The sequence below is a fragment of the Cyanistes caeruleus genome, unplaced genomic scaffold, assembly GCF_971803275.1.
Source record: "Cyanistes caeruleus unplaced genomic scaffold, bCyaCae1.hap1.1 HAP1_SCAFFOLD_87, whole genome shotgun sequence".
Lineage (NCBI taxonomy): Eukaryota > Metazoa > Chordata > Aves > Passeriformes > Paridae > Cyanistes > Cyanistes caeruleus.
The window spans coordinates 221,812-243,275 of record NW_028255892.1 but is presented as its reverse complement, the minus strand read 5'-3'; the positions used below and the strand labels follow the sequence as shown (position 1 = coordinate 243,275).

At 50.1% G+C, this 21,464-nt stretch overlaps 2 protein-coding genes across 3 annotated transcripts in view; both read left to right on the top strand.

Moving 5' to 3' along the window:
* The window catches only part of LOC147646666 (uncharacterized), a 713,664-nt gene that overhangs the window by 543,932 nt on the left and 148,268 nt on the right, over positions 1-21,464 (top strand). The window contains 1 exon segment of the mRNA XM_086873090.1: positions 611-614. Within this exon segment, the coding sequence (XP_086729216.1) occupies positions 611-614 (4 nt within the window).
* Positions 3,110-21,464, top strand: part of LOC147646664 (serine/threonine-protein kinase PAK 3-like) — a 208,693-nt gene continuing 190,338 nt past the window's right edge. The window contains exons 1-14 of one of the 2 annotated variants that reach the window (XM_086873117.1): positions 3,110-3,714; positions 5,382-5,419; positions 5,862-5,993; positions 7,131-7,475; positions 7,922-8,011; positions 8,411-8,585; positions 10,059-10,122; positions 10,819-10,867; positions 11,246-11,358; positions 11,951-12,068; positions 12,492-12,591; positions 13,056-13,252; positions 14,603-14,740; positions 15,849-15,991. In XM_086873117.1, the coding sequence (XP_086729243.1) occupies positions 3,636-3,714; positions 5,382-5,419; positions 5,862-5,993; positions 7,131-7,475; positions 7,922-8,011; positions 8,411-8,585; positions 10,059-10,122; positions 10,819-10,867; positions 11,246-11,358; positions 11,951-12,068; positions 12,492-12,591; positions 13,056-13,252; positions 14,603-14,740; positions 15,849-15,968 (1,758 nt within the window). In that variant the 5' untranslated portion in view covers positions 3,110-3,635 and the 3' untranslated portion in view covers positions 15,969-15,991. Of the gene's footprint in view, positions 3,715-5,381; positions 5,420-5,861; positions 5,994-7,130; positions 7,476-7,921; positions 8,012-8,410; positions 8,586-10,058; positions 10,123-10,818; positions 10,868-11,245; positions 11,359-11,950; positions 12,069-12,491; positions 12,592-13,055; positions 13,253-14,602; positions 14,741-15,848; positions 16,005-21,464 lie in introns of both variants that reach the window. The other variant, XM_086873116.1, reaches the window with a different exon arrangement.

Here is a 21,464-nt window from a genome sequence, read left to right as displayed (position 1 = left end):
TCCCAATCCCTGCTTTCCAATCCCCAATCTCCTTCCAGCCCATCCAGGCTCACTCAAATCCCTCCCAGTGACACCCAGCACCCCCAAACTCCCTCCCAGTGTCCACCAGCACCCCCAGAACCCCATCCCACCCTCCCCAACATTCTTCAAACCCCTTCCCAGCCATCCTAAGCACCCCAATCCCTTCCCCAGTTTAAACCAGTCTATCTCAAACTCCCTCCCAGTTTCTCCCAGCACCCCCCAATCCCCCTCTGGGCCCCCCCAGTGCCTCCCCCGCTGCCCCCGGCGCTGTGGGGGCCGGGCCGTGCCCCAGTGCCGGCTCAGGGGGTGCTCCAGGCTGCCGTGCTCCACCTGGCAGCTGGAGCTGAGCCAGCATTGCCGGGGGCGGTTTCCAGCAGCACCAGGAGCTGCTGGCTCCAGTCCCCGCTGGGGAGCACGGCAGTGGCCAGCACGTGGCCCGAGAGCTGCTGCTGGCCCTGGGAGCAGCTCAGCTGGATGTGGGCAGGGGAGAAATCCATCAGGGAGCAGAGCAGGCGGCCGGGGCCGGGCTGGGAGCTGGAGGGCACCAGCGAGATGGACACGCTGGGATGGGCACTGGGAGAGAGTGGAGAGGAGTGGTGTGGCATTGGGAGGGACTGGGAATGGACTGGCAGGGACTGGGGTGGCACTGAAAGAGATGAGAGTGGATACTGGGACACTGGAAGTAAGTGTGGAGGTCTGGGAGTAAAGTAGGAATGAACTCGGAGTAGACTGGGAATGGGCTAAAAAGGAGTGGAAGGGACTCTGGGTCCTCAGGGCGGGACTGTGGTGGCACTGGGAGGGACTGTGATGGCACTGGGAGGGACTGTGGTGGCACTGGGCGGGACTGTGGTGGCACTGGGAGGGACTGTGGTGGCACTGGGAGGGACTGTGGTGTCAATGGGAGGGACTGTGGTGGCACTGGGCGGGACTGTGGTGGCACTGGGAGGGACTGTGGTGGCACTGGGAGGGACTGGGAATGAAGTGCGCGGCACTGGGCGGCCGAGTCCAGCGCGGGGCTCTCGGCTCTGTGGATCTGCCCGGCAACTGATGAGTCATCAGAGAGACGCGCTCTGATTGGCTGAGGGGCGGCAGATCCACGGAGGGGCGAGATGGACAGGCGGGGTCACTGGGAGAGGCTGGGATGGACTGGGAGAGGCTGGGATGGACTGGGAGAGCCACGGGAGCCATTGGGAGGGACAAGGGGCCCCAGGGATGGGCACAAGGAAGGCTGAGGGCTCTGGGGTGATTCCCAGGGAGGTTTGGAGGGACACGGCCGGGCCCCTCTCTGTGCCCCGCGAGCAGCGGCCCGGACAGAAAAGTTCAGGAGCGGGAGGAGGTGTTTCTCAAGATTGATTTTAATCCTCATTCTCCTGGTCTGATTTGCTCAGTCCTAAGTTCAGTTCATTTCCCCAGGTCGGGCTGTTGTGGCCCTGATGGTGATCCCTGAGTGACCTCTCCCTGCCCTTGTCCCGACCCACGAGGATTTGGATTTGTTTCAGTTCAGTGGAATTCATGGTGATTTGGGAGGAGCTGGAGCAAAGCAGCTGGAAAGCACAGTGGGCTTGACAGGGACTGACCCAGGGCAGGAGTTGGGGCTGCCTCCAGTGAGCTCTCACAGTGTGAACCTTCATGGGGTCTTTCTAAGGGAATTTTGTTGAAGTTTGACATTCTTTATTAAAAAGCAGAATCACAAGGGGAGCTCCGCTTTTAGCTTGAAATGAGGGGATGGAACGTGGGCACTGAGACTTCTGTAACCTCAAGTTGTTCCTTGATCCTGGACACTTTAGCTTTGGCAATCTGAAGCCCTTCAGCAGCAATGTCTCTGCCACCCCCTGGTTTCTGGCTCAGACCCAGCTCGCAGCTTGGACAAGGTCTGGGCTTTGTCCTCTTGAGCTTTGGGAGCCTCCTGGGAAGCACCAGCCCTCCCCAGCCCACCCTTGGTAGGACTTTTTCTTTTCTCTCTGCTGACGATTTTATCCCCAAAACTGCCGTGGGAACGTTGTATCCAAGCTCATCCTCCAGCGCTGCACTTTCCTCCTGTGAATTCCCTGTGCAGGGAATGTGTCTGTGCTTTTCCCTGCTCTGTTCACTGACAAACAACCCTGAGCCCGTGGGACTGTCAGAGCTCCTTCATGCAATGAAATCAGGTTGTGTTTCTCATGGCATGTTCTGGAGGAGCTTTTCTTGGTGTGCCTTGTGCTGCTGGAAATGACACAAGAGCCAGGAGGGAACAGAAGCTGCTGCTGCCCGTTGGCTCAGGGCCAGGGAACCAAGTTGTGCTCCCGGGCAGTTGGGCCCTGCTGGAAGCAGAGCCGCGTTTCCCTTGAGCAGCTCAAGCTTGTGACAGCTCCAAACAGGAAACCTCAGCAGAAAACTCTTCCTCCAAACTCAGCTGCTTTCCCTCCTGCAGCTGTTTGGGAAAGAGCCTCAAAGCACAGACTCTGCTGGGAGCCATTGGTGCATTTCCTCCCTCCCGGCAGCAGCAGCTCCTGAGCCCTTCACGGGCTCCTGGCCCTTCCCAAACCCTTCAGCTCCCTTTCAACTCTCAGCAGTCACTAACATATGCATTTCTTTCATATTTAAACTGCATTTAAACTTCTCCTTTTCTCTCCTCTCTATCTTTTTAATCTCCTCTTTATCTCCTTTAATCCCGTCAGCACCAGTAGGATGGGGATGGAGTCTTGGGGTGGGTGTGGGATGAACTGAGGATCCAGCAGAGAAGGGCAAGGCAGAGGGGAGAGGACTCAGCCAACCCTTCTCCTGCTCTCTCCTCCCCCAGTCTCCAGCTAAAGCAAGTCAGACTGGAAAGGATCCCACAAATGCTGTGTTCTCCTCCCTCTGAGCTTGGCTGGGGATCCTCAGCTTCAGCCTGGTGCAGTGCCTTAGCTTCGCTAATTTGAGTTTTTTGGCTAATGCACTACATTGAAGAGGTTTATTATTACTTAATCACCATTCACCTTTGCCAAGTTCTGCTGCACTGTGTCTGCTTTTCACCCAATAGACTGCTAGCTCACCTACACACATGTGCTTCTTAGGATAATATTTAGATTCATAGCTTACTCTATAAAATCACACAATTACAGTTGAAAACTCTCCACCATCTCACTCAATGCAGTTTTTTATTTGCTTATGGCATATTCTTACTTGCAGCTATAGGAACATAAGCTTATGAATTCTCGACTCAACGTCTGTGAACCTTTAGCATTGCATGAACCCAAGCTCCTTCCAAGGCTGTCAATCAAACCCTTCAGTATCTGTGGAAGTTTCTGTCTTTCCATTTCCCACAGCCCACCAAAGGATTTGTGACCCTTTGTGACAGAGGAGAACCTGCCAGGCAATTTTGTGTTTGCTGTAGGGAAGGTTGGGTTGCTCTGCATCAATTCCCAGAGCAGCGCAGAGCATTGGCTTTGTGATGTCAGGGCATGGATGCCACCTTGTCGTGGTGACATCCCAAGGTTGCCTTGGTGCACGGAAGGCCTCAGGGTCAGAGCAGCTCTTGGGCTTGCTCAGTGCAGGAGCATCCTCCTGCTTGAGGCGTTTGTCAGTGGGCAGCTGCACACTGACAGGAGCCGTGTTTGTTTTTGTGGTGGAGCAGAGTGTGCAAACTGGCAAAAATGATGGAGCAGCTCGCTGCTGCCGTTTGCACCATCTATGTCATCGGATATTCTGGATATTACCTCACCAACCTGGCACGTAAGTAGAGGTTTTCCCTGGCTGGAACCTGAGCTGGCTTTTGTAGGTCTCCCTGCTCTTTCTTAGTGACCGGGTTGCTATTGAAACACAAAGACCATGAGGATGCCCCTGGTTTGGTCAAGCTCCTGTCAACACCTTCAGCAAAACACGGGGTGTCTGTAGCCAGGGGGCTGCGGGCAGCATTTGCAGGGCTTCTGTTCCCTCCATGGGAGAGCCTGTGGCAGCAGAGTCTGGCATTTCCTCACTTTGCTGGCTCAATCTCTTGGGGTGACTTTACTTTTAAGATAGCTCTGAGAGCTCGGGAAGTTGAAACTGCTGGAGGCTGATGGGAGTTTTTTCTCCTGACTAATTCCTGGCCATGGGTGAGAATTGGCAGCGGTTTTAACTATTGAGAAGTGAGATCAACCTGTGAACACCACCTGAAGATGTGAGGCCGGGAATTTCTTGCTCTCTTTGGTTTCTGGCTTCTGATGAGGTCACAGGGCTCTGTCTCGGCCTCCTCCCCCCCTCCAGGCCGGACAAGGCTGCAGAGGACAGGGTGGGGGGAGAAACGGAGCCGGCCGGCCTGACTTGGTTTGCAGTTTCTGCCATTGAACTGAAACCTGACACCATCAACATCTGCACCTTTGGCAAGATTTTAACTCTTTTACTGCCTGCATGAGACATGCAGATTAATCCTTTTTTTCCAGAGAGAGAGAGAGAGGGAGTGATCAACCATCAGCCCATCAAAGACAGTGATGAAAAAAAATAAATTTAGAGGGGGAAGAGGAAGAAGGAGATGCTTTTAATAAGCTGAAATATTTTTCTGTTAAAGCTATGGAGATGGACAGTAGTTTTCTGAATAAAACCTCCTTTAATTCATGACAGAGTATATTGGGAGGAATGGAGTGTTTCACAGTGTGGATTTTGAGCAAATGATGAAGTAGTTGTGACACTGTGAGATGCTGGAACAGAGGGGGAGAAGTAAGAGTTGAAGATTTGGGCTTTTAAGAAGCAAAAAGAAAACTTCTGTTTCCAGGGGGGCTCACAAAAACAGATAAAGAGAACTTTTGTCTTTGAATAACTCATTCTTAAAAATGACATCCCTAGACTCATGACCCATAACACACCTCAGAGTGATGGGAAATGGGAGGAGACAACTGATGGCAGATTTCCTGACAGCTGGCATCAGAGAAATAGAAAGCTATGAAGAAAAATAGTTTTCTTGTGAAAAACTCCATAGATAGCATAAGAAGACTTTTGTTTCTCTACAAAGACTGATGAAAAGACTCCAGCAGGAATTCGGACTGTTGTAAACACCAAAGATCCAAAGTATTTTTGTCTCTATGTTGTCATGTAAACAAGGGAATGGTTGGGTAGTGGGGGAGAGAAGGGTTGTTCTGGAAGTTTTATTCTGGTTTCTTATTCTTGTAGTTTTTGTTAATGAACTTTCTTTATTCCATTTAAGTTTTAAGCCTGTTTTGCTCTTGTTCTAATCCATATCTCACTGCAAGATACAAGTAACTTTTCTAGTGATTTTTTTGAAGTTGTTGCTTTAAACCACACCAGTCAAGCAGGACACCTTTGAAAATGTAGACTGGGAGATCTTCTCAGATGCTGTTCTAAATAGGCCACGGTTCTCTCCAGTTTTCTCAAAGAATTTGGTTCCTTTTCCTTGCCCACTGCAGGTCATCTGAGCCGTGTGTTCAGAGGTGCCGATCCTGAGGTGAGTCAGAAAGGAACATTTGATGCTCCTGGTGTTTCAGAATTGTGCAGGGAACTGTGAGCTTGGCCTGTGGCAGTAGAGTGCAGAGGGCCAGCTGGGTGGGCTGAAAGAAGATCCATTTCCATGTTTAAAACAGCAATAGCAAAGGCATTGTTGGCTATTTCCTAATTTTCATTGCAGAGCTTTAAAAGAACTCAAAGCTCAGATTTGCAGAGAGAACGTTGCTTGCTGATAGTAGCCAGGGTGAACTCTCTAATTCAGAACTATTTGCAGCCTGGCTGAATTAACCCATTTTAATTTAGTTGGAGAGACTTAGAATCCCATTGCTATCAAAGCTGATGATTTGTGCTTGGTAGAGCTGGTTGTAGAAATCGAGCTGAAGAGAAATAAGGTTCTAAATGATAGGGAGCTGCCTGTCCCTAACTCCACCATCTGTCCACAGAGCCCAGAAGCAAGAGCAGACTCTGCTGTGGCTCCCTCTGCTCCTGGAGAAGAGGCCAAAGAGGAGCAAAATGAGCAAAAGGAGCACGAGCCTCCAGCTGTGGTCACAGCCCAGCCTGACCATGCCCAGACAGTAAGTGCCAGTGCTGGGTGCTGCTGTCTTTAGTGCAAGGCAGAGCTGCAAGTTTCTGAGCAGCCAGCACTTGCTGTTGCTGGCTGAGGATGCTGAGTGCTGGAGTCCTGCCAGCACCCAGCCATTCCCCCATCCCGTGGCAGCTGGAAATTGGGCTTTGAGCCGTCGTGCTGAGGCCCCAAAGCGCTGCTGCCTGCGGGTGAGCAGCTGGCTGCTTGGCTCAGGGAAGCTCTGTCTCTTGGCTTCTGCCAAGCCATGGCCAAGGGCTCACATGGCATTTCTGGGGCTCAAAGGGCTTGGTTTGTTTGCTGTCTCTTTTTGGAAACCTCAGGATGACCTGGAGAAGTGTTCTGCAGTTTTCTGGAGTAATTCTTCACTTCTGCAGAGTCTTTTAGGCCACCTGTCTTTTGGCTTTTGATAAGCTGCAAGGAGATGATTGTGTTGTCCATGCAGCTGTGGCCAGCCATTCTTGTCCTGTGTGGCCAAAGAAACAAACTGTGTAGTTCTGAACCCTTCTTCTGAGGCAAAATCCACAAGTGGCAAGTTTCTCTTGATACGTTTTGTGGTGAAGTCTGCAGCTTTGGAAACTGCATTGGAGCCTAGTGTGGGGGCAAAGCTGCAAGTCCTTGAGTGCTGTCTTTTGTTGCTAAGAACCCCTTTAGAGATGGTTGTTTTTTCTCCTTAGAGCTGTTTTCCTCCTCCTGCCTCTTCTGTCCTGACACTCCCTGTTTAACCTGTAAATTTCTGCCTGTCCTAGTGAGGTGAGACAATTCCATGGTTTAGGTGGTTTTTGGTGACTTTGGTCATACATGCATTACATGACCCATGGCTTCCTTCATTGGCATCCCTAGGGGTGTGTCAATTAATTTGTTGGTGGGGCCTTTTGAGGATCTCTGTCAGTGCCACTCAGAATTCTCAGCTGACAAAAGAGGGAGGAGAAACACCTTGGTCCTCTTCCATATCCTGAGGTGGCCATAGAGGCTCTCTGACCTGCAGCAGAGGATCCAATTGCACACATCCTTGTCTCCTGACTGAGCAGGATTTCTAACAAGAGTGTAGATGTCAGAAGGGCAGGAGTGGCAGGGCAGGCCTGAAAAGGGCAGCTCCCAGGCACTTGCTCTCCATTTGTGTGTACAGAACATCGAGGCAGAGCCCCAAGCAGAGCTGCCCGAAGCTCCGAGGGCCATCATGGCAGTGAAGAGGAGGCCTGAGGAAGAAAGGAGAAACATCGAGGAGGAGATGAATCTCCACTGGCAGAGAGGAAATCAACGAAACCAGGTGAGTGAAAGTGAGGCAGACACTCCACTCATGGAAATTCCACTCTGTCGTTCTTCACAGGCCTCCGAGGAGGAGCTTCTGGCAGAGCTGCAGGAAGCTGAGGCTAGGATCAGGGCAAGGGAGAACAGGCTGGAGGAAGAAAGGAGAATCATCCAAGAGAAATTAGATCTCCTCGCTCAGCAGCAAGAGGCTCTAGAAAATCGAGTGAGTGAAAGAGCGACAGGCACAGCAGTCACTGCAGTCTGGTGCTTTCTGCCCTTCTTGCCTTTCCTCTGCAGAGCAGCAGGGGGCTGGGCTGATGCCTCTCAGTGCCATCCTGCTGTAGTGTCTATCCCAGCTGCTTGGAAGGACATTTCCTGCTGTGCTCAATCTCAGCTGCTGCCCTGGACAGTGGCACCAGTCATTTGCCCCTTTTGCCAGCACTCATCTCAAGGGATTCCTGCTGGCCTGCTCCTGCTCTCCTTGTTTCTTCAGGGCTTTTTGCAAGTGAACACAGTCCCCCAGACAGATTTGGAATACAAGCTGCAAGCTGTCTGTATCCCTTGGTGAATCTGCTGCTGTCCTGCTCTTTCCCTTTGCTCACAGTCAATGAGCCTTGGCACACAGGGACAAGCTGTGGTCTCTGACTGCTTTGTTCTCTTTGACTTGAGGTGGACGTGTTGATATCTCACCTGGCAGCCTGCGAAGGCTTCCAGCAAATGCCGGCTGATGAAGAGCCCCAAGGTCGGCGGGAGGCACAGGTACTGTCCCAAGCACAAGTGCTGCAGGCTGAGCACCTTCTGAAGATGGTGCAGGAAAAGAGGACTGAGGGGGAGGAGCTCCAACATTAGAACAAGGAGCTGCAAATGTGTCTGCAGCCCTTGGAGGGGGAAAGGGATCCGTGGGAGGAAGTGCAATGGTCGTTGTTGCAGTCATCCTTCAGAAAATCCAGGAAAATGGAATATGAAACTGGCCATCAACTTGATTAAAACCAACCTTGGGTTTTGACCATTTGGTTCCAGAAGTGGGCATCCAAAAAATCCAGCTGATGAGCTTTGCATGTGGCTAACAGCAACTTCCTAAGGGCTTGCATTTGAAAAGGGAACTCGGGGTAATCTCTGCCAGCCAGCTTCCTGACACAAACTCCTTTCTTCTCTCAGATCTACACAGGCTCTTCCATTCAATCTGCTGTAGCAGCAGCAGCAGCAGCAGCATCTAAAGGAGCCTTTGTTCCCCAAGCTGAGCAGTGGAGCCGGGGCAGTTTGTCCATTTCCAGCAGTGACACATCTGCTGCTCAGCTCCAGGAGAGCCTGGGAGACTTCGTGGAGCAATTGAGTACGTCTGGTGTATTTCTTGTCTGAGGGACAGTGTATTGTGTGCACGTGCCAGCAGAGCTGTAGCAAATGATCCTCCTCACTTTGGTGTCCCAGAGACATTTAGGACTCCCCACAGGAACTGCTGTGCTCTGAGGCAGCGAGAGAGCGCTCTGGCTGTTCCTGCTGCCTCTGAGGGCAGCTTGGACTGGCTCGGCTTTGCCTGGCATTCCCTTGCCACTAAAGGCAGAAGCAGGAATTGTTCTTGGATCAGCAGGAGGCTGTGGCCTAGCAAATGATCTATGCAAGTTCTGTGTGGTAGTGGCCAAACTGAACAGAGTATTTAATTCCTAAATTCTCCTTAGACTCCCGACTTCCCACCTGTTGTCAGCACCAAAAGACTTCACAGAAACTGATTTGGGATTTTGTCTTTTTGTTGTGGTTCTGTTTTCTGTGTGGTGTTTTTTATAGATTTTTGTTTTGGTTTTGGTGGTTTTTTGGTAGGTTTTTTTTTCTCCATCCTGAAAGAGCTGTTCTGCCCCATGTGTCTTACTGGTGTCATTTTTAGGACTGTTTTTATTGCCTCTACTACATCTACAAGGTTTTTATGAGAATGCTGTATTTTTGTCAGTGAGGACTCCTTTGAAAGAACATCAGGTGACAGCAGAAACAGAGAGCAAGAGATGTTTTCATTGGGCCCACAATGAAGAAACAGATACTTGTATAACAATCTGTAATTAGTATCCTAGTTTTATTTTTCTAAAGATGTGTCCAAGAGACACATCGACGTGGTGTGATCAGATAAAACAGCACTGCAGGCATTTCTCAGGAGCGAGCCTGCAGCCCCTGTGCTGTGTATTCCTCAGATCCATGGCACTTTTTCATCCCTGATTCCCAGCCATTCCCATGACTCTTAGAATCCTACCTATTGGCCCAAGCCCTGCTCAGATCAGTCTCTGGGAAACACATCAAGCCCTTTGTGATTCTGCAGCACAACCCATTTAATCTGCTTCTTGCCCATAACAGCTGCCAGTGCTGTGCTCTCAGAAAAGACCTGGTGGGGCTGAGAAAAGATCCCAGCTGATTTGGTGTCTACCTTCACCTGCTGGGACACAAAAGGGCCTTGATCTGCACCTGGCTGTGTCTGATCTCCAAGGCAATGCTGTTGTGTCCTGAACGGGGGCCACAGCTTGTCAGGGGCTCAGGCTGGCTGAGTCTTCTTGCCATTGCTTGTCAGTGCTCATGCTTGGCCTTTGCCAGCCTTGTGCTGTGCCCTGCTGTGCTCTCTGCGCTTCATTTCCTTCCAAGGACTGGACAAAATCAGTCTCTCTGCTGCCCATTTGTACTGCACAACTGCCTGTCTTGTTGCTGCTGTGCTTGCTGCCCAGCTGACCACAGAGGGTTCAGAGCCCCAGACAGCGGGGCTGCCTTTGGCATCTCCTGCAAGTTGGGATCTCTGCCTGAAAGTCAGCATCTTGCATTTTGTTTCCCTCAGGGAGGATGGTGAACAAGGAAAATCCCATCACAAAATACATTGAACTGGAAAGTCTTGGCAGCGGGTGAGTCCAACCACAGTCACTTCTACACAGCCACGGGCCAGGTGTTTCACTGGTGGAATATCCATCAAGTGGGAAGTCAGACAAGTTGTCCACATGTTTAGACAGCGGGCTTAGTCTGCCCCATCTCTCAGTACTGGCCAGAATTTGTCAAGTGTGCTCAGAAGGCATTATCAAAGACATCTCCATGCTGCCAAGGTCTTGCCTGCAGCAAGGAACAGAACCTGGTAAATCTGCTTGTCTCTCAAGTGTGGGACAGCTCAGGATTCATTTCCTTCGCATTTTTGGATGTCTCCAAATCATCTGGCCACACTAATGAAAGGAGAAGAATCTTGCTTGCCTGAAAGCACAACCTACCCCCAATGAGAGCTGTCAGATAACAGTTCTCAGGAACATTTCTCTCCAAGAGTTTGCTACAGGAAATACTCCATGCTCAGGATTAGAATTGCACAGTTTAGAAGCTGATAGCCGAGATGAAGGAATAAGCTGCCTTTTGGAGCTGAGGCAGTAAAGCCCAAGGCTTCAGGAACAGGCCCAGTGCCCAGGCACTTGAGGGGAAAATGCATCATCTGCCTTCTGGCAGACCCCTCCTGCAACCTGCAGCTTTTAGGCATTTACAGCAGAGCTCTCCTGTCTGGACTGGCTTCCACTGCAAGATCTAAATGGCTTCTCCTTTCTTTGCTGCTGTTTTTTTTCTAGGGGTTTTGGAGAGGTTTCCAGAGCACTTGACATTGCAACAGGAGGAGAGGTAAATGTCAACAGCCCCTGCAGCCTCTGCTGCTCTCCAGGCCTTTCCCCACTGCTGACAGCTGTGGCTGGAGCTTTGAGTAGAGCTGTGCTGAAAAGGCACAAGAAGCACAGACTGGAGCCAGCCTGCAAATTGCACTTGGAACAGGCTTTGTGGACAAGGCAAATCGCCAGTGGCCACATGTCCTGTAACTGACCCCCAAGGGAGCAGAGAAATGGGCTGTTGGAATGTCACTCCCTAATTACTCCGGTGATGAGGTCTAATCACAAGGCACTTTGGCTCAGCTTGGCTGTGCCATTCCAAAATCACTTGCTCCATGTGTGTTGTGGTCTCATGCTACCAATTGTCTCAAGTTACTCCTTTTCAATGTCATTTGAGGTGGCCATAAAGAAAATAAATGTGCAAGGAGTGAATAGGAAGATACTAACCATGAATGAAATCAGGATCATGGAGAGTAATAGGAGTCCCAGGATCGTGAATTACTTAGCCAGGTGAGTGGTCACGGTCCTATCCCTTGAATGGTTGTTTACATACTACAAGCATGAGAGCTTAAAACCCCACTTTGGTCAGTGGCAGGAAATAGAGTTGTTAATGATTATTTCTCTACTTATCTCCAATGGATGGGAAGAGACTGCATTTTGTCTGCATGAATCCACCCTGGCAAATGCAGACTGAAAATTGTTCAAAAACCTGCATCAGCCCTATCTTAAGAATTCAATACCTTCTAAGTTCATTGCCTCCACAGTTCTTTGGGACTCAGTTTTTCAAGTTTCTTAAATGCTGATGAACCATCCAAGAGAGGATTGCCCTTGCATTGTTGCCCCTCTTTTCCATTGCTGTGCATGCCAGGAAGACTAGGTGCTTATTTCCAGAAATGCCATGCGTGACAGGTTTTTTATCTGGGCTCTTCCTAAACTGCCTTTCTCCTTGAGACAGCACAGACTGCAAACACTGCACAGCCTAGAGGCAATGTCTATGCCTTTACTTCTGCCCTTGTCTCCAAGGGACCCAGAAACAAGACTCAAGCAAAAAACCAACCTAGCCGTGCATGTTCACCTGCATGGCCTTGTTTCCTTTTTTCAGCTACCTTGTGCATGAGGAACTCTGGCTGGTGATGGAGTACATGGACGGAGGCACTCTGAGAGATCTCATCGACGAGATTCAAATGTCTGAAGGAGAGATTGCAGCTGTCAGTCGGGAGGTCAGGGATCCCATCTGTGCTTCCAAGGCCTTGAGCTGCATTGTCTGGGAAACAGGGGCTCAGAATGGGAGTGATTTCATGGGCCAAGCTTGGTTTCTGTGCTGCTGCTCGGCTATGGGCAAGCAAGAGCATCTCAAGGGAACTGTCTGCCAGTGCCCCTACACTCACTGGACTCACTTCCTGTACTCTTATCCCCTGCTCTTGTATTCTATCTCTGTCTCTTGCATTGGCATTTGCAGTTCTGCACTGAGAAAGGTGCTGCTCTGCTCCTGTGGGAGCAGCAGGCTCTTGCTCTCAATGGCGCTGTGTTCTGCCATTCCTCCCCATTCCCCTGCAAAGGGAACCTTCCACAGCTGTTTCCTTGCTTGTGCGATGAACTCACAGCACTACTTTTTGCCCCCCTGGTTCTCTTTTCTCTCTCAGTGCCTGCAAGGACTGGATTTTCTTCACTCCAACAACGTGATCCATCGAGATGTCAAGAGCAACAACATCCTTCTCAGAACTGACGGCTCTGTCAAGCTGGGTCAGTGTATTCTTGCTCAGCTTCAGCCTTCCAGGAATGGGGGGTGTGGGGCTGCTTTCAGTGACTGCCAGCTCCCCAAAAATGCTGCTGCTGGCAGTGCAGGGGTCCCCCCTGCTGTGGGCTGAAGGCACAGTTGCAGGGTGCACACAGCTATGACAAGGAACCACAAGCAGCCAAGAGTGCTATTGCTCTGTGTGTGTCTGTGTGTGTTCCTTCCAGAGGGAGGGAGCTGCAATCTAAACCTTCAGGGGAACAAAAGGCACTGCTGGAGGAAGTGTAAAAAATGGGGGGATGTTTGAAGTAGCCAATTCATATTTCCTTGGCTAAAGCCTCAGGGAAAGAGAGCAGGGAGTGTTGTCCAGGAAATTCAACTGCACATTCTCAAACTTCCACTGGGGAATTCTCTGGCTTGGTTTCCTAATTGAGAGTATTAAAATTAAAAGAGTATTTTGCTTTCTCCTCAGCTGATTTTGGCCTTTCTGCTCAGCTCACCCCTGAGCAAAATCAGCGGTGCTCGGTGACCGGGACTCCTTGGTGGATGGCACCTGAAGTGGTGAAGCGTCAACCATATGGCCCCAAAGTGGACGTGTGGTCTTTTGGAATTGTGGCAATTGAAATGGCCGAACAAAAAACTCCTTATGACAGTTTCACTGCTCGATCGGTAAGGAGCAAATACTCTCTGATCCCGCTGTCTTTCTCACCTGTCCCGTGTTCTCTGCTCACTGCACAAAATCCCATGGCCATCTGCTGGAAGTACTTCCACCAAGGCCCCTTCTACAAATGGCCCTGCAGCACATCAGCATCTGCTGGAGCTTTGGTTGCAGCACTGGGGGAACTCAAGCCTTACCTCGCCCAAACCATCTCCATTCTCAGGCAGCATTTTGCTTTGCCTTAGAAGTCGTTCCAGCTCTTGTGGCTGTGTAGATGGCCCCAAGAATAGGAAACAAGCATCTCAGAGCTGGTGTTATCTTTCCAGAAATGAAGCAAAGAAACTCAAACCAAACCAAGTTTCTAAAACAGTGCTTTTGAGAGAAGAAGTGCAGCCCCATTCTTCTCACAGGGAAACTTGTCTGAAACCCAGAGATGAGGCTGTAAAGCCAGAGTCTCTTCTGCTTCTTGTGCAATGCTGCTGAGACACTCAGTGACCACCTTCTTTCATAACCCAAGCCACTTTCTCCATATCACCAAGCTGGAGCCTGGTGACGGGGAGAGCCTGCCAAAACCTCCTGTTTGTTTCCTGGCACTTTCTGGGATGGGCACAGCGTTAATGCATTGACTTGAGAATCCAACGAGCACAGGCTTACCACAGGGGTGACACTTCTGATTTCACCATGAATATTTTCCTTTTGCCACGTAAGGGAACGTGAAATTTTCAGAGTGCTGAGAGACAGAGCTGCAGGTGGCTCCTGTGTGCCCAAACAGGCATTTTCAACCCCATACATTTGTGGAGGCATCTTAATGTGTCTGTGTTGAAAATGAGATTCCAAAGGTTTGTTTCCTTCCCTGAGGAACACCTGCTGCATTTCCTTTCTTTTCTTCCAATTACCATCATTTTCAAGAACAAGACAATAAGCTGGATGAGTTTTGTTTTATGGCAGCTGTGCTTAAGGGACCAACAAGCACTGCAGAGATTCTTTTCATGTAAGAATCCTTGGAAATAGTACAGTTAGTTAGAATAGCAAAATCCCTCTTCCAAAAAGGCTGCCAAGCTGCTGGGAATCCTCCGAGAAGGAAACATGTATTTGCTGATGTAGTTGCCACTAACTAGATCAGGCAATGAAATCAGCTGCCAAGGCAAGATCTGCTGGATGTTAGCAAAGCTGTGGCTTTGGGGCTTGGGTTTTTTCATGATACAGGAAAGTCGTCATCCAAATGCTACAGGAAAGTCATGTCTGCCTCTCTGCCAGGGCAAAAACTGCCACTGCAGAGTGGAGCTTAAACAATGGGCTCTGGGAGAGCAGTTCCAGATGGGAAAGAAGCAGGTGGAGCCTTGTGTTTCCTTTTTCTCCAGGCTAAATTCCACATAGCCACAGAAGGGAGCCCACAGCTGCGGCAGCCCGAGCAATTCTCGCCTTTGCTGCGAGACTTCCTGAGCTGCTGCCTGCAGAAAGGCGAGGCGCAGCGCTGGTCTGCCAAGGAGCTGCTGCAGGTAAAATGCCAAAAGGGCTGCAGGTGAAACAGGGATGGGCTCCTCCTCCACTGAAATCCAAGGCATCAGATGAGCCCCCATCCTCCTCCCTTCCAACCTTGGTGCTGTTCAGCTGACAGTGGGGAGCAATCCTAGACTGGGCTGGGCTGGCAGGGAGTGCTGGGTTTTAGCGCTGGCTAAAATCACCAGGGCACTTACTCATTTCTTGCTGGGAGCTCTGGATTCGGAGAAGGGCAAAACAGGCTTCAAACTTCAAAGGAATAACAAATTTTATTAGCAGGCCCACAAGAATAAGAAAGGTCTCACCTGTGCAGTGAAAGGGTTCAATCTCACCCAGGTCATGGCAGTCACGGTGTTGGATTTCAGGCTGTGCTGGGCCCCTCTCTCTGCCCGGGAGCCGCTGGGAGGGGAGGCTCGGCCTGGAGCCGTCGCTGCACGCCGGGGAGAGGGTTTAGTGTGGGCAAGATGTCAGCAGCCGTAGCCTGGCCCAGCCTGGGGCCGGGGTCCCGCAGCCTCCATCCCCCGCCCGGGAGCCGCTGGGCTCTGGCCCGGCCTCCCCCAGGAGCACAGGCCGTGGGCGAGCAGGGCCGGCCTCACCAGAGCTCCGTTACCTTCGGGCTCCGGAAGCAAAGAGGGCCAGTGCCCGGGCTGGTGGTTTTCAAAATGTGCATCATCACAGAGGCACATCTCATTTCTAAATGGTGCAAAATGTTGTCAGTTCTCAGAACTAGCCAGCCATTGGCCTGTCTCAGGCACAGAGGAAGCTCCCAGCAGCTTCTCTCAAAGAAATCACTTCCGTGCGGGGTTTCTTACTTCTTTCCCTAAATGTCAATTCATCTCAAACTAACACACAGGGACATGGAAAGGTCATCTAGTCTGTGTCCTGCAATGAGCAGGGACATCTTTCAAGAGATCAGGATACTCACACCTCAGATATTTCCAGGGGTGGGCCACCTACCAGCTCTTGGGGCAACCTGTGCCACTCTTGCCCCATGCCCCTGACCTACTCTGACTCAATCCCCTTTCCATTTAAAAAGTATTCCCCTGCCTTTGAAGCTCTTAGCTTGGAAAATCATGCTTTCTTGTTGTTTTATTTTCCTTTCTGCAGCATCAATTTATAACATCGGCCATGCCTGGGTCCAGCTTGGCACCTCTCATCGTTGCCGTGAAGAAGTGGAAGGAGGAGGCAGGAATGCAACAATCAATTTATAAACTGTCTTCTCCATGAAAAACTTAGAGTAGGATTATAGAGTAGGATTGCAGAGTAGGATTGTAGAATAGGATTATAGAGTAGGATTGTAGTGCAGGATGGTAGTGTAGGTTTGTAGTGTAGGATTGTAGAGTAGGATTTTAAATAAAATTTCTCAAATCTCAACTCCTTTGGAACATTTCTCTCCTTCTGACCCTGTGAGAAAGCTCAACATTTCCTTCTGAACTGTCAGTTTTTTCTTAGAGGTGGAAAGTGACATTGATGGCTTCTTTGGTACAGTTTGTAAGGGGAGAAGGCTCCTCTTCATTCATCCTCTCCAGACCACACTGCCTTTGGAATATGGCCAACTGGCCAAGTTTTGCCCAGCTCTGGCATTTCTATTTGAGGCAGAAACAGCAATGGCATTTGCAGGAAAAACCAAAGGAGGAGCGGTGCAACGCAAACATCCTGTGCAGATGCAGGCTGTGCAGATGTGACTCGAGAACATTTGGGTTCCTGCCACTTGGATTTGTATCCCTAAGAGAAATCTCTTTGGCTGGAGGAGAGTCTGGCTGAAGAGAGAAAGCAGAAAGAGCAGTGAGGGTGCTGTGCAAGGTCTCCTGTGGTGCAGAGCTGTCAGCGCCTGTGAGGTGAGAGCGGGCCCGGCCTTGGCCAGGCTGGAGCCCCAGCAGAGCCCTGACAGAGCCCAGAGAAGCCTGAGCCTCGGCAGAGGCAGGCTGGAAGGAGGCCCTTGGAGCTGCAAGAGGCAGCAGCCTGGCCCTGGCTGCCTCTTGCTGGCACCAGGCAAATCCTCCGCTCTCAGAGCCAAGCTGGCAGCTGGCTGCTCCTGAGGGGAAGCGGCGCCGTGCTGGGCACAGCACACACTGGTGCCATGGGCTGTCTGGAGTCTGCACAGGACGAGAGAAAGGCAAAGAGCAGCCCAGGGCTGCTGCCCTGCCTGACCATTGCTGCTCTTCTGCCGCCTGCCCTGGAACTCCTGGCAATGGTCAGCAGTGTGTGCAGCACTCTGGGCACAGGGGGAGGGAGCCGGGCTGCTCCGCAGGCTCCAGCACAGGGCAGTGTCCTTCAGGCACGGCATTTCTGCCAGGGGAACCGAGGCCAGCGTGAGGCACTGACAGCAAGTCAGGGCACATCTGCACGAGCCAGTGCCTCACACAGCTCTGGGACCAAGCGCCTGCAATCCTGGAGCTCTGCACTGAGCCACAGCAAAGGTGTGAAATGCAGAGGGTTTTGCAGAAATATTCAGGGGCACCAGGCCAGCCTGCTTGGTGCTCTCTGGGGCACAGCAAGCACTGTGCAATGCAGCTTGGAGCTGCTGGCAGAGAGGGACGATGGGCATGTGCCTGAGGCTTGCTCTTGAGTAGTGATTTGGAAGGGAGCAGAAGGGTCTCAGTAGGCAATTTGTGTTTTCTTCATGAATTGCTGAATGAAAGACACAATGTGGCCTCACGCAGCAAGAGAACTTGCAGAACTTACTGACTATAAGTTTGTGCTGAATTCCCAGAAAAGGGAAGTGTTGAAGTGTAACAAACAGGGCTTTTGAATTCAGGTAGCTCCTGAGCCTTCATCCAAAACAACCACCAGGAGGCTGACAACTATCTCGTGCAGAGCCCTGCTGCAAGGGCTTCCATAATCACGGAATTAGAAAATATGAAGCTTAGGAAAATAGAATGTGCCCATCAAGTTAAAAAAGTTTAAAAGCTTGTCCTGTGCAAAGAATGGACAAGTGAGTTTGTGGTGGAGCTTTCCTCCTCACTCCTGGCATTGAATAAACAAATCCCTGCTCTGTAGGCCCTACACTATGGAGTACTGTTTTCTTGATTACGTTTTGCTCATCGTAATCACACTATGCTTTTCATTTTCTTCTTAGAACCTTCTAAGCATGAAGTGAGTAAGACAGTGAGTTGTGTATTGATAGGGCCAAAGAAATATTTCCAAATGCCATCCCGGGAAAGGAAAGGACGTGAAACAGCGCTGGGGAAGAGCGTCCCTCGCACAGCCCTCAGAGCTGCCACCGTGCACAAGATGGCGGCCGGGGCTGAGGCTGTGCCACCATGCACAAGATGGCGGCCGGGGCTGAGGCTGTGCCACCGTGCACAAGATGGCGGCCGGGGCTGAGGCTGTGCCACCGTGCACAAGATGCCGGCCGGGGCTGAGGCTGTGCCACCGTGCACAAGATGCCGGCCGGGGCTGAGGCTGTGCCACCATGCACAAGATGCCGGCCGGGGCTGAGGCTGTGCCACCGTGCACAAGATGCCGGCCGGGGCTGAGGCTGTGCCTCTCAGAGCGCTCTGCAGCCTCTGCCAGCCCAGCCCCAGCCCCGGAGCAGCGCAGGGCGGGCAGAGCCCCCTTCCAGCCGTCTGCTTCAATGGACATTGACAGACACCCGGGCCACGCACACAGGCTGACACCTTTGCTCTGTGCACACAAACACGTACCACACACTTGGGAACCTCGGCTGGCACCATTTTCAGGTGAAAATACAAAGAAACTCCAGGGTTTGAAGGTTTTCAAATAGAATATTTCATTTGCCAATAAAAGGACCAAAAGCAGAAAGGGCCATCCCAGCCTGTTTCTTCCATGCAGGAATAGTGTCACAGTGACTGTGAGCTGATGAAGACGGAGATGGGATTTAATCCAAAGCAGATTGTGCAGTGGGTGCTCACCTGTGATATGTATCCCTCACAGTACCTATTTATTTGGAACACTAGGAAGATTATGAGCCTGGGCAAGATATTAACCCTTTCAATACAGACATGAGACCTACAAACCTTGTTCATCTCTCCAGGGACAGAAAAGGACAGAGTAGCAACACACCAAAAAACAACATAAAAACATCAAAGTGAGTTAAAAAAAAAGTCAAATCTTAGATAGAAAAGAAATTAAAAACTGGCAATTGAAACAAAAATATTCTTATAGTAAAGCCATAGAAATAAACAATGATATACAAAATAACTCCTTTAATTAATGAAAAAAGTATAAAATAATATTCAAACTGTAAATCTAACCAAAAGCATCCATTAAAGAAACCAAACACATGTTAAAGTAACTGTTATCCCATAAAAGTTTGAACAGAAAAACAAATAAAAATAATAAAATGCCCTTTGCCCCCAGGGAGAGAAGAAAACTTCTGTTTCCAATGATGATCACAAAAACAAATGAAGAGAACCTTTGCCTTCAAACAACTCATCCTTAAAATAACACCCCATGAATTCATAACCCATAGACACACCTCTAGGAGGGCTGTAAAAATGACAAAAAATGTCACGATAGCAAAACTTCTTCCCAGGCAGCTAGGATCTGTAAAAATAAAAAACCACAAAAAACCTGTTTCTTGTAAAAATGTTTCCATGACATAACAAAATCTAATAAAAACTATTTTATAATTAATACTGTCTAAAAACCCCATGTTTTATCTCTACATTATCTGTTAAAACAAAACAAAAAAAAAGTTATTCAGGGAGAGAAAAGGTTTCTGGAGGTTTTATTCTGGTTTCTCATTCTTGTAGTCCTGTTAATAAAGTTTCTTTATATGTTCTAAGTTTTAAGCCTGGTTTGCCCTTCTCCTAATCCATATCTCACAGTGAGAAATGAGTAAGTGCCCTGGAGATTTCAGCCAGTGCTAAACCCACCACATTATTTAGTGCATTAGCCAAAAAACTCAAATTAGAGAATCTAAGCCATCACTGCACCAGGCTGAAGCTGAGGATCCCCAGCCAAGCTCAGAGGGAGGAGAACACAGCATTTGTGGGATCCTTTCCAGTCTGACTTGCTTTAGCTGGAGACTGGGGGAGGAGAGAGCAGGAGAAGGGTTGGCTGAGTCCTCTCCCCTCTGCCTTGCCCTTCTCTGCTGGATCCTCAGTTCATCCCACACCCACCCCAAGACTCCAGCCCCATCCTACTGGTGCTGACGGGATTAAAGGAGATAAAGAGGAGATTAAAAAGATAGAGAGGAGAGAAAAAGAGAAGTTTAAATGCAGTTTAAATATGAAAGAAATGCACATGTTAGTGAGTGCTGAGAGTTCCAAGGGAGCTGAAGGGTTTGGGAAGGGCCAGGAGCCCGTGAAGGGCTCAGGAGCTGCTGCTGCCGGGAGGGAGGAAATGCACCAATGGCTCCCAGCAGAGTCTGTGCTTTGAGGCTCTTTCCCAAACAGCTGCAGGAGGGAAAGCAGCTGAGTTTGGAGGAAGAGTTTTCTGCTGAGGTTTCCTGTTTGGAGCTGTCACAAGCTTGAGCTGCTCAAGGGAAACGCGGCTCTGCTTCCAGCAGGGCCCAACTGCCCGGGAGCACAACTTGGTTCCCTGGCCCTGAGCCAACGGGCAGCAGCAGCTTCTGTTCCCTCCTGGCTCTTGTGTCATTTCCAGCAGCACAAGACACACCAAGAAAAGCTCCTCCAGAACATGCCATGAGAAACACAACCTGATTTCGTTGCATGAAGGAGCTCTGACAGTCCCACAGGCTCAGGTTTGTTTGTCAGTGAACAGAGCAGGGAAAAGCACAGCCACATTCCCTGCACAGGGAATTCACAGGAGGAAAGTGCAGGGCTGGAGGATGTGCTTGGATACAACGTTCCCACGGCAGTTTTGGGGATAAAATCGTCAGCAGAGAGAAAAAGAAAAGTCCTACCAAGGGTGGGCTGGGGAGGGCTGGTGCTTCCCGGGAGGCTCCCGAAGCTCAACAGTGTGGAAGAGTGGCTAGCTAACAAAGGTCGTGTTCCCATGCAGCAATTAGCTGAGAAAGAATTAAACAACAGTGGAGTGAAGTTGGTATGAGATGTTGCAATATCAGAAAGACCTTAGTGATAACTGTGAACTGAGAACAGGACACTGTGATCAGAAGAATGTGGATTCAGCACAGATGAACGACCACAAGAATGTGGAACTAGGTGGAGTTGTCCTTAAACGAAATACCCAATAATGAGCTTGCTTTTGCACTATGTGTGAGCCTAATTATTGATGTTATATAGGGAGTTTGGAGTTGCCAATAAATGAGACTTGCTGATCATTCATATTGAGTGCTGCTTGTCTCCCGCCAAACTCATCAAATGGCGCCCGAACAAATGGGACCCTTGGGACCTTTGGGACCTTTGGGACATTAAAAAGCGAAGGCCATGGGAGTCGGCGACAGGGGACGGGTCCTCCGCAGCAAGGACGGCGAAAAGCAACGGTGCCGCGCCCCAGGCGACCTCAGAGGAGAGTCCTGGCCGTAACGTGCTGCCAAACCTTGTAGGGCTGCAACAGCGCTGACGGTAAGATGGAAAGGCAAGCAGCACATGATTTATTTACCTGCTTTTTAGAAAAGCCACAGCTTAAGGGTTTTGATTTGTGCAAGGAGCTCTCTGGACTTATTGCTTATGGGTATGCTCATTCCTTTACCTCCCACTGCTGGGCAAACACTCCTATCCGTGCTGCCCATGGAAAGAGGGAGGGAGAGTCAGAGAGAAGGAAATAATGAGAAAGAAATTCCAGAGGAAACGCTGAAACAACGAACAGAATCTGTTCAGTTACGGCAGGATG